This window comes from Phlebotomus papatasi, chromosome 2 (assembly GCF_024763615.1).
Source record: "Phlebotomus papatasi isolate M1 chromosome 2, Ppap_2.1, whole genome shotgun sequence".
Lineage (NCBI taxonomy): Eukaryota > Metazoa > Arthropoda > Insecta > Diptera > Psychodidae > Phlebotomus > Phlebotomus papatasi.
In genome coordinates, this window is record NC_077223.1 from 11,381,631 (window position 1) to 11,395,916 (window position 14,286).

General features: G+C 38.4%; 1 protein-coding gene across 1 annotated transcript in view; it reads right to left on the reverse strand.

Moving 5' to 3' along the window:
• Positions 1–14,286, reverse strand: part of LOC129803744 (unconventional myosin-XV) — a 60,326-nt gene that overhangs the window by 29,481 nt on the left and 16,559 nt on the right. Inside the window, exons 3-4 of the mRNA XM_055850513.1 lie at positions 12,091–12,637; positions 3,153–8,017 (exon numbers count right to left, since the gene is read on the reverse strand). Of these exons, the coding sequence (XP_055706488.1) occupies positions 3,153–8,017; positions 12,091–12,637 (5,412 nt within the window). The remainder of the gene's footprint in view (positions 1–3,152; positions 8,018–12,090; positions 12,638–14,286) is intronic.

Consider the following 14,286-nt stretch of genomic DNA (forward strand, 5'->3'; position numbering starts at 1 on the left):
AAATTAATTCAAGTTCTTAGGAATAAAAAGAACAAGACTTAAACTATATTTTCTGAATTTTAATTTAAAAATTTTCAAAATCAGCCATTTAGCTATGTTTTCTGATATTAAAAACGTTAAGTTTCCTGTTATGTGATGAATTAAACTAGTCTTTGAACGAAGGATTTCGTGTTTATTTGATCATAACTCACTCTATAAAACGAAACATGGTGTAAAATAATTCAGAAATGGAATTCGTTCAAGGACGCAACTTCAATAAGGGATATGCTGTTGAAAATGACAATGATGATAATGATGAAGGACTGCTTCGACTCATTAGCTAACAGGAAATATTTGGTTTTTGGATTTCGGATTAATTTATTTTAAGAAATCTTGTCCATCGAAAAGTTTTTTTTTTTTTTTAAAAAGGTCTCCGAATTCCGAAAATCAGATCCCTACAGCTGAATTTTTAAAAGAAAATTTCAGAAAATATACTTTAAATATTGTACTTTTATCTGCCTAAAAGCTTGAATTAAATAGACTTTTTATTATGCTGTGATATTACAGAAAAATGTGCTGTTTTTAGTCAGTTTGACCTACGTAACCCCTTAAGGGGTTACATGGATCACGCAGCCTAAAAACAGCATGTTTTCTTTCATTTTTGTCAACGTAATAAAATTATTTCAATTAAAGCTCTTAAGTATGTAAAAATATAATATTTGGACTGCATTTTTCAAATATTTTAAAATTTTAGTCCTTGGAAATTGGCACCAAATTTTTGGAAATGTCTTTTTGAAATAAACTTACTTTTCAGTAGTCGCTATTAGTTAGAGTAGAATAATCCAACGTCAAAAAAAAACAAATTATTTCCTATTAGACGCTGAGTTAAACTAACTTGAACGAAGGATTTTTTGTTGCTTTGATAACCATTTCTTTTGCAAGACGAAATGTGGTGCAAAATACTTCGAAAATCATATTTTTGTATTAAATTTTCCCAAAAACCCAATAAGTCCTCGAGTTCAAGTACGAGTTTAACTCATCTACTAACAGAAAATAATTGGTTTCTGGGGTCAGATGAATCTATTCTAAGTAATCGTTACTAAAAGAAAAGTGAGTTTTTTTCAACATTTCGACAATCAGGTCCTAACGGCCGAATTTTTCTTTTTCTTTTAATAAAATGTCAAAAAATATAGTGTAAATGTTATGCTTTTGTATGCTTAGGAGCTTGAATTAAATAGACTTTTTATTATGTTGATAAAAAAAGTTAGAAAATATGCAATTTTGAGCCTTTTTGACCTGCATAACATCTCAACCGATCAAAGTTCAAAATCAATGTACGACCTCAGCTTTTCTTAAATTTCACCTCTGACTACTCCATTTGATGGCTTCAAATAAACTGTCGGAGTCGTCGGTGCTTTTTTTTTTTAAACATATCCCCCGAAGAAACTTGAGGTCCATCACGTCAAGTTTCTAAGATATCTTAAGGCTTCTTTTTGAATTTTTTTGACGCTTCTAGGGGGGGGGGCAGCTGCCCCCCCCCCGCCCCTAGCTGGGTACGCCCATGAGTAACGCCCTTAACAAAAAGCGTTTTCTAAAGGCAATCACTGCTCAGTTTAGGCACCAAGGGTCCTCGAACTCTATCCGGACACCCTTTAATCAGAAGACTCCAGGATCTCTGGGATCTGGGATCTACAGAATCTCTAGGATCTCAGTGGCCCAATAGGCAAAAGACTGCTGGGTCTTGGGCGGATGAGATCCCTGGCTCGACTTTCACAGTTGTGAGTTCGAATCCCACCCGGTGCAAGCAACCAAATGTCCAGGACAAGACATTTTCAGTGATAAAACGTAATAAAATCCATCGCCTCTGCCCAAAAAAAAATCTGGGAAGAAGCTGATGCTGGGAAAATGCTGGGAAGAAGCATCCACACTGCGAGAACGCACTCCTGGGCGGTCTATACATAAACTTAGCAGATTCTTCCGTCATAGAATACAATAGCAATTACATTGTAATAAAGTATTCCGATACGATTAATAATAATAAGAAGACTCTACAGGTATATCCAGAGGAATATCCAGAGAGCAATAGATAAATCAGGAATAGAGCAACCCTCATTTTTAGAATAGAAGTAGATAATAACCAGTGATAGTCAAGCAAGGACGTTATATCGTTCCGGCGACTTAAGCCGCAGATATGCCTGAGACAATTATTGAAAGAAACTGTATGACGTCGGATTGTGCCACTTATCAGGACCAAAAAAGAGCTCTGCTCCATAATTGAAAATATTATTACGATTTTATATGCGATTTTTCGCTTTTTTTTATAATTCTTGCGAGCAACGCATATACAATCGCAATCATAAGAGAGTGAAAGAGACAGATAATCCTAACAGACTTAGGCCTAGACACACTTACGACTTAAGCCGAGAGACGACTTAGTGGAAAATTATTGAAATGTAGTTTAATCATTATTTCGAACATAATTACGCTAAGCGGTCTCTCGGCTAATCCTCATGGCTGTCGAGGCCCTTATGTAGGCAATCTTAACGTGAGCTAACTTGGGATACAAGCAAATTCGATTTAGAGCTGAAGTTGGGGGACGACATTCAGTTATCTTGAATCAAATTCGTGAAAGGATTCGGATGGAATGACAGAAAAGTGATATATGGATGAAATGTAGACCAGAATGTTCTCTATAATTTTGCCGAAGAACTTGATCTCATCGATTACTCAGAAGCCGAGATAATCGACGTTGTTTGCTTCTGAACTCGTTTTTTTCGATCAGAACAACATACCAAAAACTACAATACAACTACAACATACCAAAAATTTGAGCCCGATGCACAAAGGAATTTTTGAGTTATTTAACTTAGCTTAGAAAATTGAAAAAGCTTTTTAATAATAGCGCCCCTAGCGGTGATTTTACGAACTTCCAATGTTAGAAAGGGAAGTGTCATTTCACGAGAACTTTCCAAAACGCCCTCACTTTTTAAATTCTGACAATTAGAACCGGAGTTATGGCCATTTTAAGAATTGTTTTTTTTGGACCGTTATTGCTCGGGTCAGGGGACCCTTAAGTTTGGTATTGATCGAAAGCTCTAAGGCCCAGCTATAACATATTAAAATTTGAGCCCGGTAAGCTTTTCGGGAAACTATATTTGAGAATTTTTACTCACCACTGGCCATGGAGGTGGAGTTGGTCTCTTTCCTAGCTCCATTCGTTGTACTTGACTCCTTACTGATGGTACTTCTGGACTCCTTGACCTCTGCTCATTCTGGCTGAACATTCCAATGCCACCGAGTTGCTGTTCAAGCATCATACGACGGGCATCTTCCAGTTTTGCAGGCATCCTTTCAGGCCTATCTGAACGGGTACTGTTTGAAGATCTCACTGAATGTCCAGCAGTAACCTGTTCCAATCTCTGTCGCATCTCTGAACTCAATTTCAATTTACCAACACTTCCTGGTGGCGGACGTTCTGCACCAATTTCAAAACTACGACGCTGAACAATCTTTCCTGGAGCATTCTGCGTCACCATTGATTTCTGTTCAGATTGTGTGGAATCTTTATGAACATTTTTATTTGTGGCATTCGATGATTTTACAATACGATCCACTTCAAATTCCTCCCAGTCAATTGTTCCTGAATCATCGGGTGATCCACTGGTTTGATTATTTGCTTGAGGACTGGTTTTTCGCTGATTCTGGCGCATCTTGAAGTACATGAAATCTTCGTCGGTTTCATTGGTTGGTGTTTCTTGGGGTGGTGGCCAACGCCATTTGCCAATACGTACAGTTTTAGCACGTCCGTATGGATCGATAAATGGTCTTGCCTCAGAGGGATCCTTGAATTCCAGAGGAGGCGGCATTGGTGGTGGTGGTGGTGGAGGGATCAGTGAACCAACACTGTCCGATGATACTTTGCGATTTCGAAGCATATCGAGGAAAGGCGATGACGAACTGCGTCCCTTAAAACTTGGCTTTCTCCCAGCTACTTGACCATGTGGTGAAACTGGAGCATTCTCTTGCTGCCGTAGAAGATTCTGAAGTGCCTGATTTTGTTCCATGAGCTGCTGCTGTATTTGTAGATTTTGTGCCATTGCTGACTCAAGGAAGGATCGCTGAACGTGCTGCTGATAGGAAAGTGATTCATCACTCGCTATAGGCATCATAGATATGGCATCCGGACGGATTGTATGGAGTGGATTGGGTCTGACAGATCCACCAAAGCCATTTGCAGCTTGACCTGCCTGTGTTGTACCACCACCCTTAATTGCATCCACAAGTTCCAATTTCTCAGTGAGATGTCTCAGGGAATCATTGATGAAGATTGGTTGAAAGAGATTCGTAATGTAGTCATCAACAGAAATTTCTAGTGGATCATTAATTGAAGCTACTTCTGCATCAGGATCCTGTGATGAGGATTTTTGTGATTTTTCGCCGCCACCCTTGATTCTCTTAATGAGTTCTTGTGGATTGCACATTTCAATTATATCTTCGTCAATTACAGAAGTACTGGCGAAATCTTCAAACTCCATCGAATATCCACCACCTCGAATACTTGCTGCTAATGATCGTGCATCGGAAAGTTCGTCTAGAGAGCCATCGAGGACAGGACTGAAGAGTTCATCGAGGAATTGATCAACATCTGACGCCTGAGAGGGTACACGCACCCGTCTCACATGGCTTGCTAGAGATGGAGCTTCACTCGTGTCCGACATTGCAGATGATCTAATTCCGTACTCGCCCCTGTCAATATATTTACTCGAATGCGAACTAGCGGAGCGTTTGCCAGCGTACTGAGACTTTTGATACCTCGGCGGAGGTTCCAGTTGCTGTTTTGTCTGTGCCAAGCGTTCTGTCGAATGATAGCGATCATTGAGGCGACTTTCTGATAGTCCCAATGTAGTCAATGGCTCCTGATTCTGCCTCGGTGGAACTTCCAGTGGTTCTCCAGCAAGAAGATCATCCAGAGATCGCGATCGTACTTTATCACTCTCGAAATATCTCTCATTGAGAGCTGAACTTCGCGATAGCAGATCATGTGATGTCTTCCTTGTAACACTCTCAAATGGACGATAGTCCAATTTTCGCTCTTCAGACTCAATTTTCTTCTCAAGCACATTTTCCTGAACACTGGCAACCCTAGGTGGCTCAGGTGGGGGAACTTGAGGCCTTCTTGGGCTACTACTACTCAATTCAACATCGGCCAATGGAGCTTGGGAATTTTTTCTGCCGCACCGCAACAAATCACTTCGAACAGCTGGAAAAGCCGGGCACAGCTCCTTCTCCGCTACGAGATCTAGCACAAAATCCAATCCACAGGAATCTGTAAGCAATCCTGTATCATCCATAACCACTGTCCATCCATTACTAGGTATTCCCAGTGAAGATACTGCAAGACCTGCTGCTTCTTCGCACGTTGTCCATGAATCAATGGCTACAGTTTGACTAACACCATCGGGCAGAGTGAGTCCGATTGCAATATCCGACAGACGCGACATGGAACGCCATTCAAGCCATGTCGGTGGAAAAAGACGACATGGCGGAGCCTGAAGAGTATTTCCATTTCTCAGTAGCTTCTTCAGCAGCATCTCTTGCATAGTTTCTGGTGCATTGTCCATGACAAATTTAATAAGGTATTTGTTGAAAGCCGATCCTGGCTGGAAGCATGAGAGGCAGTGGATCATAAGTTGCCAAATACGCTGAGAGTGAGCATCATCTGTTCGATGCGATTGATTGCAGAGTTGTACGAGAATTTCATCTCTCAACCCACGACTGGACAATCCCTTGTGCACAATGTAGTCTGCTAGTGCTTTTTCCTTCACTCCATCCATCGTGGTATCTCCAGTCCAGCGTAGAATTAACTTGAACATCGCCAGAGCATCTTGGAAGTCTTGATCGCGTGCTGCAGCTCGTGACAGAAATGGCGAATTTATTGGATCTCTTCGAGCCCCCAATCGAGCGCCATTGCAGTAGACTGAACTGAATTTCCCAAAAGCAAACTGATCGAGATCATCTGGCAATTTTCCCGTGACCGGTGGCCCGGGAACTGTTCCTACAACTTTCACCAGATGCCGATCACCGTGTACACTGTTCCATCCTTCGATTTTCGAAAAGATAAATGCTAACTCTGCCGGTACATCTAAATGCACAACTGGACTCCTCTCGCCCTGTTCCTTTGCCAATCTCTGAGCAAGTCTCTCCCGTTGGGATCTTTCGGCATCTCGTCTCCTCTTCATTTCCGCCTTTAGCATCCCATAGCGTTTTCGCTGGACTTTTCCTCGATACAGAGCTTGGGCTTTCACTGCAGCCCGTTTCAAATTTTGGAATTTTCTCTTCTGTCTCCTGCCACGCCAGAGAGATTGAATTTTAACAGCTGCTCTCTTCTGTCGCTGTAACTTCTTCCGTGTCAGCATGCCACGAACATGCTTTTGCACCACAACTGCGGCATTTCGCAACCTTTCAGACCGTCCATTCTCGAGAATCCTATGCAATTCCTCCCTGAGGAATACTCTCGTAGCACCAAGCTGAAAGTCTGGTCCTTCAATCGCCGTTTTGGGCAGATTGTCCAGGACCATGCGACACAGCTCACGGTAGGGCGTTCCACGGGGTATGGGAGTTTTCAGCATATGTCGATAGCGTTCAACAAAATGCTGAAATCTCAAACGGACCGGATACCCTTTTTGACGAATACGAATGGTATCCAGCATACCCAGGTAGCGGAGTTGCTGCAGGACACAAGGCATGTCCATCCTCAGAGCTTGTTTGTCATTGTTGGGCTTGATGCAGCGTACAAACCATGGATTGCATCGTGCCATGGATTGCAGTAACTGCTGCAGGGAATCCGAGAAGCGAGCTGCAACTGTCGGTGTTCGTGGTTTCATTGTGACAAATCGTCCATTGGCTCCACGTGGCATAGATTTTCCAGCATCACGTTGTGCTCTCAGCATCCTTGTCATATCCGTCACAAGAGTTTGTTTGCTGGAAGAAAGCAACTCCAGCAAATCCATTGCCAGAGCATCGCGATTCTTCTCAAGAAATCCCTCAACACAGTACCACACTTGCCCAGCATAGTGAGTTATACCAAATTCTTGAGCACCAATCCTAGGTCGTGAATACAATTCACTAAGGGCATGATTGTAGTGGCACTTCTCCAAAAAACTTATATCTGTAGCTCGTGGAAAATTTGATTCATCATCCAATAGATGAAAAATACCAACAGGTTTTTTCGCCATCAAATGAATCACTGGCAAATTATCCTCCCAAGTTAGAGGTGTCCAATCCAGCCTCTCACGTTGATACTCAGCTTGTTCGAGCTTAAAAACATGTTTGTTGAAATACAAATGGAGATTTTCATTGGCATAATTGATGCACAATTGTTCAAAAGAATTCTCCGCAAGATCCTCAAAGCCAAAAATGTCTAGGATTGATATTCTCTGAGCATCATGAGTTCCACCCTTGTGAACGATAGAATTAATTCGGGATACCAACCAATTGAACAATCCCGAATAGAGAGCTTTGGCAAAGGCATCCCTCATATCTAGAGCTTGATCGATACTCAGCGGTGTATGGAGACGCTCAGCTCGTGCTTCAGTTATTCGTGTTGTGAGTGACCTCAGAAGACCATCTGCAGAAATCTGCAGTAGATGTGCTGACCATTTAATCTCAGCATCTGATCCCACTTCAACACCCTCCTGCCCATGCCTCAACTGACGCCGATGGAAGTAAACATTCCCGAGATGGAGAACAGATGCCAAAACACGAACAATTCCCTCACGTTCACTTTCTGACACCCCAAGAACTTGCATAGCACCCTGTAGTGCTGCCCAGTCAACGCGTCCTGGAGCACAATCAGAACCACCTTGATTGAGATAGAAATACTTTTCTGCTTCCAAAAGTCCATATTTTGTCCTCTCCGCTTCAGTCAATCCACCAAGCAATTCATAAAATACATGATAATTTCTCTCTCCCGGAGCTTGTGTTACAATTCTAGACTTCTCTAGTAAGTATTGTGTTATTTTTGCACCCACAATGGCACCTGAAATAACAAAATACAGACAATGTTTGAGAATCATTTGTTATTTTAGCATATTTATGACTTCTATCAGCAATCATTACACTGAGAGAAATCCGAAAAAGTTAAAAAAACACTCCGGAAATGTTTATTTTACCCTGCAGTATTGATCCAAAATCGGTGTAAATATTACCCTTTTTAGGTGTATTCGGGGTTAAAGTTACCCTTTTTCATGTTGATTTTACCCTTAAAAAGGTGTAAAATTTACATTAAAAAATGTTAATATATTTTTACACCTAAAAATTGTTAAATTTCTGAGGAAAAAATGTTAATCGCACCCTCTTTTTTCTCAGTGTATATAAAAAATGTCCCCATCGTTTCATATGAAATTCTCTATAGGAAAATTTAAAGAATGTGACCCATGTCCCCGGGAGAAAATTCCACTTCTCATACCCGATGAAGCAGGCCATAAAAGGAAGCAGCAAAAAAAAAATATTACGCATCCCATTCTGGGCTTAACATTTCCTGGAAAACTGTGAGATCTTGTCCAGTGACATATCCGGGAAAGGTCACTGAATTTTCCCGCTTTTCCGAGGAAATTTCCTACACTGAGAAAAAAAGAGAGTGCGATTAACTTTTTTTTCTCGTAACTTTAACACTTTTTAGGTGTAAAAATATATCAACATTTTTTAATGTTAATTTTACACCTTTTTAAGGGTAAAATTAACATGAAAAAGAGTTAACTTAACCCCTATTACACCTAAAAAGGGTAAAATTTACACCGATTTCGGATCAATAATGCAGGGTAAAATTAACATTTCCGTAATGTTATTTTAAGTGAGAGAAATCCGAAAAAGTTAAAATAACATTCCAGAAATGTTAATTTTACCCTGCAGTATTGATCCGAAATCGGTGTAAATATTACCCTTTTTAGGTGTAATAGGGGTTAAAGGTACCCTTTTTCATGTTAATTTTACCCTTAATAAGGTGTAAAATTAACATTAAAAAATGTTGATATATTTTTACACCTAATAATTGTAAAGTTTCTGAGGAAAAAATGTTAATCGCACCCTCTTTTTTCTCAGTGTATAGATTTTCTGGAGAAATCTCGAAAAGACAACCGGAAAATTGTAGAATTTTTCCAAGGGATATTAGGAAAGGTTGATGAACTTCTTCCCGCTTTTCTATGGAAATTTCCCATAAATTTTCCATAGAAAAGTCTTAGTAAAACTCCTGGAAACTGGAAGATTTGTTCAACGGATATTCCCGAGAAAACCTAATGAATTATTCCCACCTGCATCTCAAAATTTTCCAAAGTTTCCCGAAAAATTTGGTCCAAATATAGGAAGAAATGGAGGATCTTTCCCAATTAAATCTCCATGGAAAGGCTTTTGAATTTTACCCACGTAAATGTAGAACTCTCCCTAGGTTTTCCTGGCAATTCCAATGTTAGATTTATATTTTTTCTGTTTTCTTTTTCATATTCATATTCATTTGTCTTTTAATTTACTTTTTTCTATTTCTAATTTTGATTTCCTACGCGAGATCCTTGAAAGATGCTACTGAGTTTTCCCAGCCTATTTGGAGATATTTCCTGTACTTATTGCTAAATTCTCTGCTTGAAATATTATATCCGTAATATTACTTTTCGATGTTCTATATAACTTTTTCCAAAAAATAAAAACATCTCGACTGAAGTATATCCTTAAGTGAAAATTAATTTGATGTGGATTACTTGGAGAAAAGCTATTGAATTATCACCCCGGTCTCTATTGGGAATTTTCTACGAATTTTCCCAACTTTTCTCTACAAATTACTCTTTTCACGAGAGTATTTAATGTTCTATATGATTTTTTTCCCAATAAAAACATCTCGACTGAAGTATATCCTTAAGTGAAAATTAATTTTATAAAGATTTCTCGGAGAAAACCTATGAATTTTTCCTCTTTCTGTTGGGAATTTTCTATGAATCTTCCCAGACTTTTCTCTATAAATTTAACTATTTTTACCTGAGTATTCGATGTTCTACATCAGAGGTGTGCAAGAAACCGTTGAAACCGAATTAACGTCAAAATAAGTTTGTTATAGTAGCGTTTTGACCATCGACATACATGTTTCATTTGACGTTAATTCGGTTTCAACGGTTTCTTGCACACCTCTGTTCTACATGATGTTTTTCTAATAAAAACATCTCAACTGAAGTATATTCCTAAGTGAAAAAAATATTTCTTATAAATTTTTCCATGAAATTCTTAAAAAATTTCTTTTTTCTATATAACTTTTCTATATTAAATTCATCTCGACTAATGTATATGTAAAGTGGAAATAAATTTTTCAGAGACAGGCTAGTGAATTTTTCATCACTCCTCTGTAGGAAATTTCCTAAAGATTTCACCAAGAAATCTTGGGGAAACTTTGGAAAATACGGAAAATGAATAAAATATTTCCCATACAAATCGTCAGGAACCTCCTTAAGAAATTTCCATAGTTTACCAAGAACATTTCTATGCTGATTCCACTTAAATTCCTATGGTAGAAAATATTTGGTGCATACTAAGGGAAATTTCTCGCAGTCAACATAGAATGTTCTGTAGGAAAGTCCAGGGAATTCTTTAGAAAATTACCTAAGGAAATTTCCACAAGAAATCATCAAAATTTCTCTAGGAAGTTACCGATTTTTCCGAAGAAATTCCGCTGAAAATTGTCTTGGGAAATATCTGCGATCTCCATAGGAAATTTCGGGGATTTCTAGGACAAACTTCCTTACACAAATAATGACATTTCTGTTGAAAATATCCTAAGGAATATCAGAGGAAACAATCAATGGAAAATTATCAAGGAATTCTTTTGGAATTTCGTGGCAATTCTAATTAAGGGAATTCTAACGGAATTTTCTGTGAGCTCGTTGGGAAATTTCCACTTCTCGGAAGGGTAATTTCTTCAGATATTTTCCCCAAATTTCCAATAAGGGAATTCTTGCACGTATTTGGGGGAAATTCACCATGCAATCATTGACATTTCTGTGGAAAATCCAAAGGAATTCCAGAGGAAATAACCCAGAGAAATTTCTCTAGGAATACTCTGGGACAAAGGTGTGCAAGAACCATTGAAACTGAATAAACGTCAAAATAATTTTGTTCTGGTAGCGTTTTGACGGTTTTGACCATTGACGTACACGATTCGACGTTTATTCGGTTTCAACCAGGGGGGTGACATTAGCTCTGAAAAATGCAACCGGTTTTAGTGTAATTTTTTCCCTGTTTTCGTACACATTTCACGAGATATCTCCAAAACCACGTAGGTTGCCAATTTAGAGTTTTCGGTTGCCTCTTCGTTATTAAATTGGCTTTAATTTTGTATTAGTATTTTTTGCTAATTCATTCTACAATAACAGAAAACGGCTAATAAACTCTAAAGTTTTTTCGGCTCGCTAGAAACATATGGGAAACATAGGAAATGTCATGTCCCTGGTTTCAACGGTTCTTGCACGCCTCTGCTCCGGGAATTCCCTAAGAGACTAACGAATTTTCCGAAGTTGAAAATTCATAAAGAATTCCTTGTGATTTCCTTGGGAAATTTTCACAGCTCTATTGGGTAATTTCTTAAGATATTCCCTTTTTAGGAAGTGTACGAGAATTTTAGGTGAAAATTCACTTGGTACATAGTGAAATTTTCCCATTAATAGGGAAATTTCTCCTGAGACGCTTTTTTATGGCTATCTGCCGTGCAAACAAAAAAAAACAAATGGAAAAAATTGCTGATAAAAGTCACAACAAGTCGTCACTTCAAGAGAGTGTCCAAACGCATAATTTGAGTCTTTGAATCTCATAACATTTAGAATTCGTTCTTTAACTTGATTATTAATTATTAAAATTTCATTATTAAAATTTTCCAAAAAAAAGAAACATTTTAAAAATTTTTACTAAATATTCTACTTATATCGGATCATAGAGCAGCTGATATTGAAAGGAAATTCAGTTAAAACAAACCAAATTATGAGCTCTTTCTAATGTTATTCAAACGATAGAGTAGAGAGTGTGAAGTGCTATGATCACAACAGAGATAACAAGTCATAAAATCTTCTTTTTTTCACTTACCTTGTTTAAAATAAACTTCGAGGTATTTTCCAAATCGTGAGCTATTGTCATTTCTGGCAGTTCTTGCATTACCAAATGCCTCTAGAAGTGGTGCAGCTTCGAGAATTTGCTCAGTGATTACAGCACTAGCTGATCCTCCTCCAGGCACAACAGCTGCCAAATATTGCATTACTAATTTGGTAGATTCTGTTTTTCCCGAGCCAGATTCACCAGAAATAACAACAACTTGGGGTGATGGAAGGGCAGCATGAGCTGCTGCACCAATGGCAAATAGATGAGGAGGAAGCATTCCCAAAGGACGACCGGCATATTGCTTTGCAACTTCCAGGCCATACGAATCCGGGAACATTTTGTACGGATTAACTGCTATGAGAATACTTCCGGCAAATGTATAGATCAGGCCACGATCGTATCGAAGTCGCAAATTCCATAGAAGGGATGCCTCATGGAGGTCATTGAGTTGAGTCATATCATCTACCCCATTGCTACCCAAATCCTGACGTGCCTGCAGTTGTCCCTCTCCAAGAGACAGTGTAAATGTCTGTGGCTGAAATGCAAAATAATTTTTTACAGATTGTTGTTACCCCAATTACTTTGCAATGGGAAGTCCACTAACAATCTGTGCCAAAATATCACTGCAGAGAGACACTAATCTCCTGACACTTTGAGGATATTTCTGCCTAAGTCTTTGGGTAAGTTTCTTGGCACGTGCCTCTTCCTCAGTCTGATGATCAATATGGGGAGTATCATCTAAATTGGCACGTCTTTGACGACGCGAAGGTACAGAAATGCGATACGAGAGAGATGGTGAAGATCGTGGTGTTGACGTTAGGGAACCACCTTTTTGCCATGGCTCCAAATGAAATCTCACAATTCTCATTGAAAATCAACCCTAAAGTTACTCTTAACATCTGGAAAATGTTATCGTTTTTTTTTTTGGTGAAAACTTCAATACAAAACAAGAATAATCGAGAAATAGAAAGCAGGTGAAAATCTTACAGAGTGCATCTCTCTGTGAATCACGAAAGACTGAAATTTCTAGTGGATTAAATATATGCGTTCTGCTCACTGAAATTTCTTCGTTGCAATTCTCGCAATATAGCAAACTCATCTAATACAATGTACACATCTCATATGAAGTACATATGCTCATGCTGTGCACACAAACATTGTATACCAATTACTTTTGTATATCAACAATCTTTGCAAACTTCTACTCACATTCGAAAGCTCTCTCTGTATATAAAAAATCAATTATTTATCTACAGGATATATAGTTGCAGACGTTTTACAGAAGCTATGAAAGTAAATGAACTAACTCTCTTATTTTCTTTAACCCTGTTTCGATTTACTTTTTATCAAACACGATGATAAAATTGGTATTTGTTAAGCAACCAATTGAAACTACATTTTTTTCTTCCATTTTTCTTATAAAAAATTCCTTTAATGTATTTGACCATCGTCTAGGAAGTAGGGATCTGTGCACGAAGTAATCTTGCGCGCTGCGCGCAGGGGTGAGGGAAGGTTTGCGCGCGAAAGCACGCAAAAAAAATTTTTCGACTTTCGCGCGCAAGATTCACTGTGTGCGCGCAATTTCTTTTCTTGCGCGCAAGCTCTATTTTTGCGCGCAAACTTTTTTACGCGAAAAACATTTTATTTGAGACTGAAGAAGGTAATACCAACCAACAAAAAGGCTTCAGTTCCCAGTTTCCAGAAAAAGCGTTTAGTTTCTCTGTGGATTCGTCCTTAGTTACACAGTATATTTTGTTCCGAAAAAAGTGGCACGTTTGGGGAAAAATTAGGTATTAAGGAATGGTTTCACGGAATATTTTTTGTTACTGGTATATACCTTTTGTATAAATCGCCCTTCATGTAAACATTTTCCTTAATATTGTCCCTCAATCTGAATTATATCTCAAACGTACGACTTTTTTCGGAACTAAGGAAGTATTTAATTTGCTTTTACGAAAAACTATATATTGGTTAAATAGCCCTATTTAAATTATGTATATTACGTCATTTTGTGTATTTCTTTAAAAAAAAAATTTTGAAATCGTTGAAAATATCAAGAAAATATAAGTATACATTGCATTTATAATATCTAAGGCCAACACATTCTTATAAAACTATATAAGAATGTCTAAAAATATGTTCATTTTTTGTCTATAATAATAACATAAAATGTTTAATAGATGG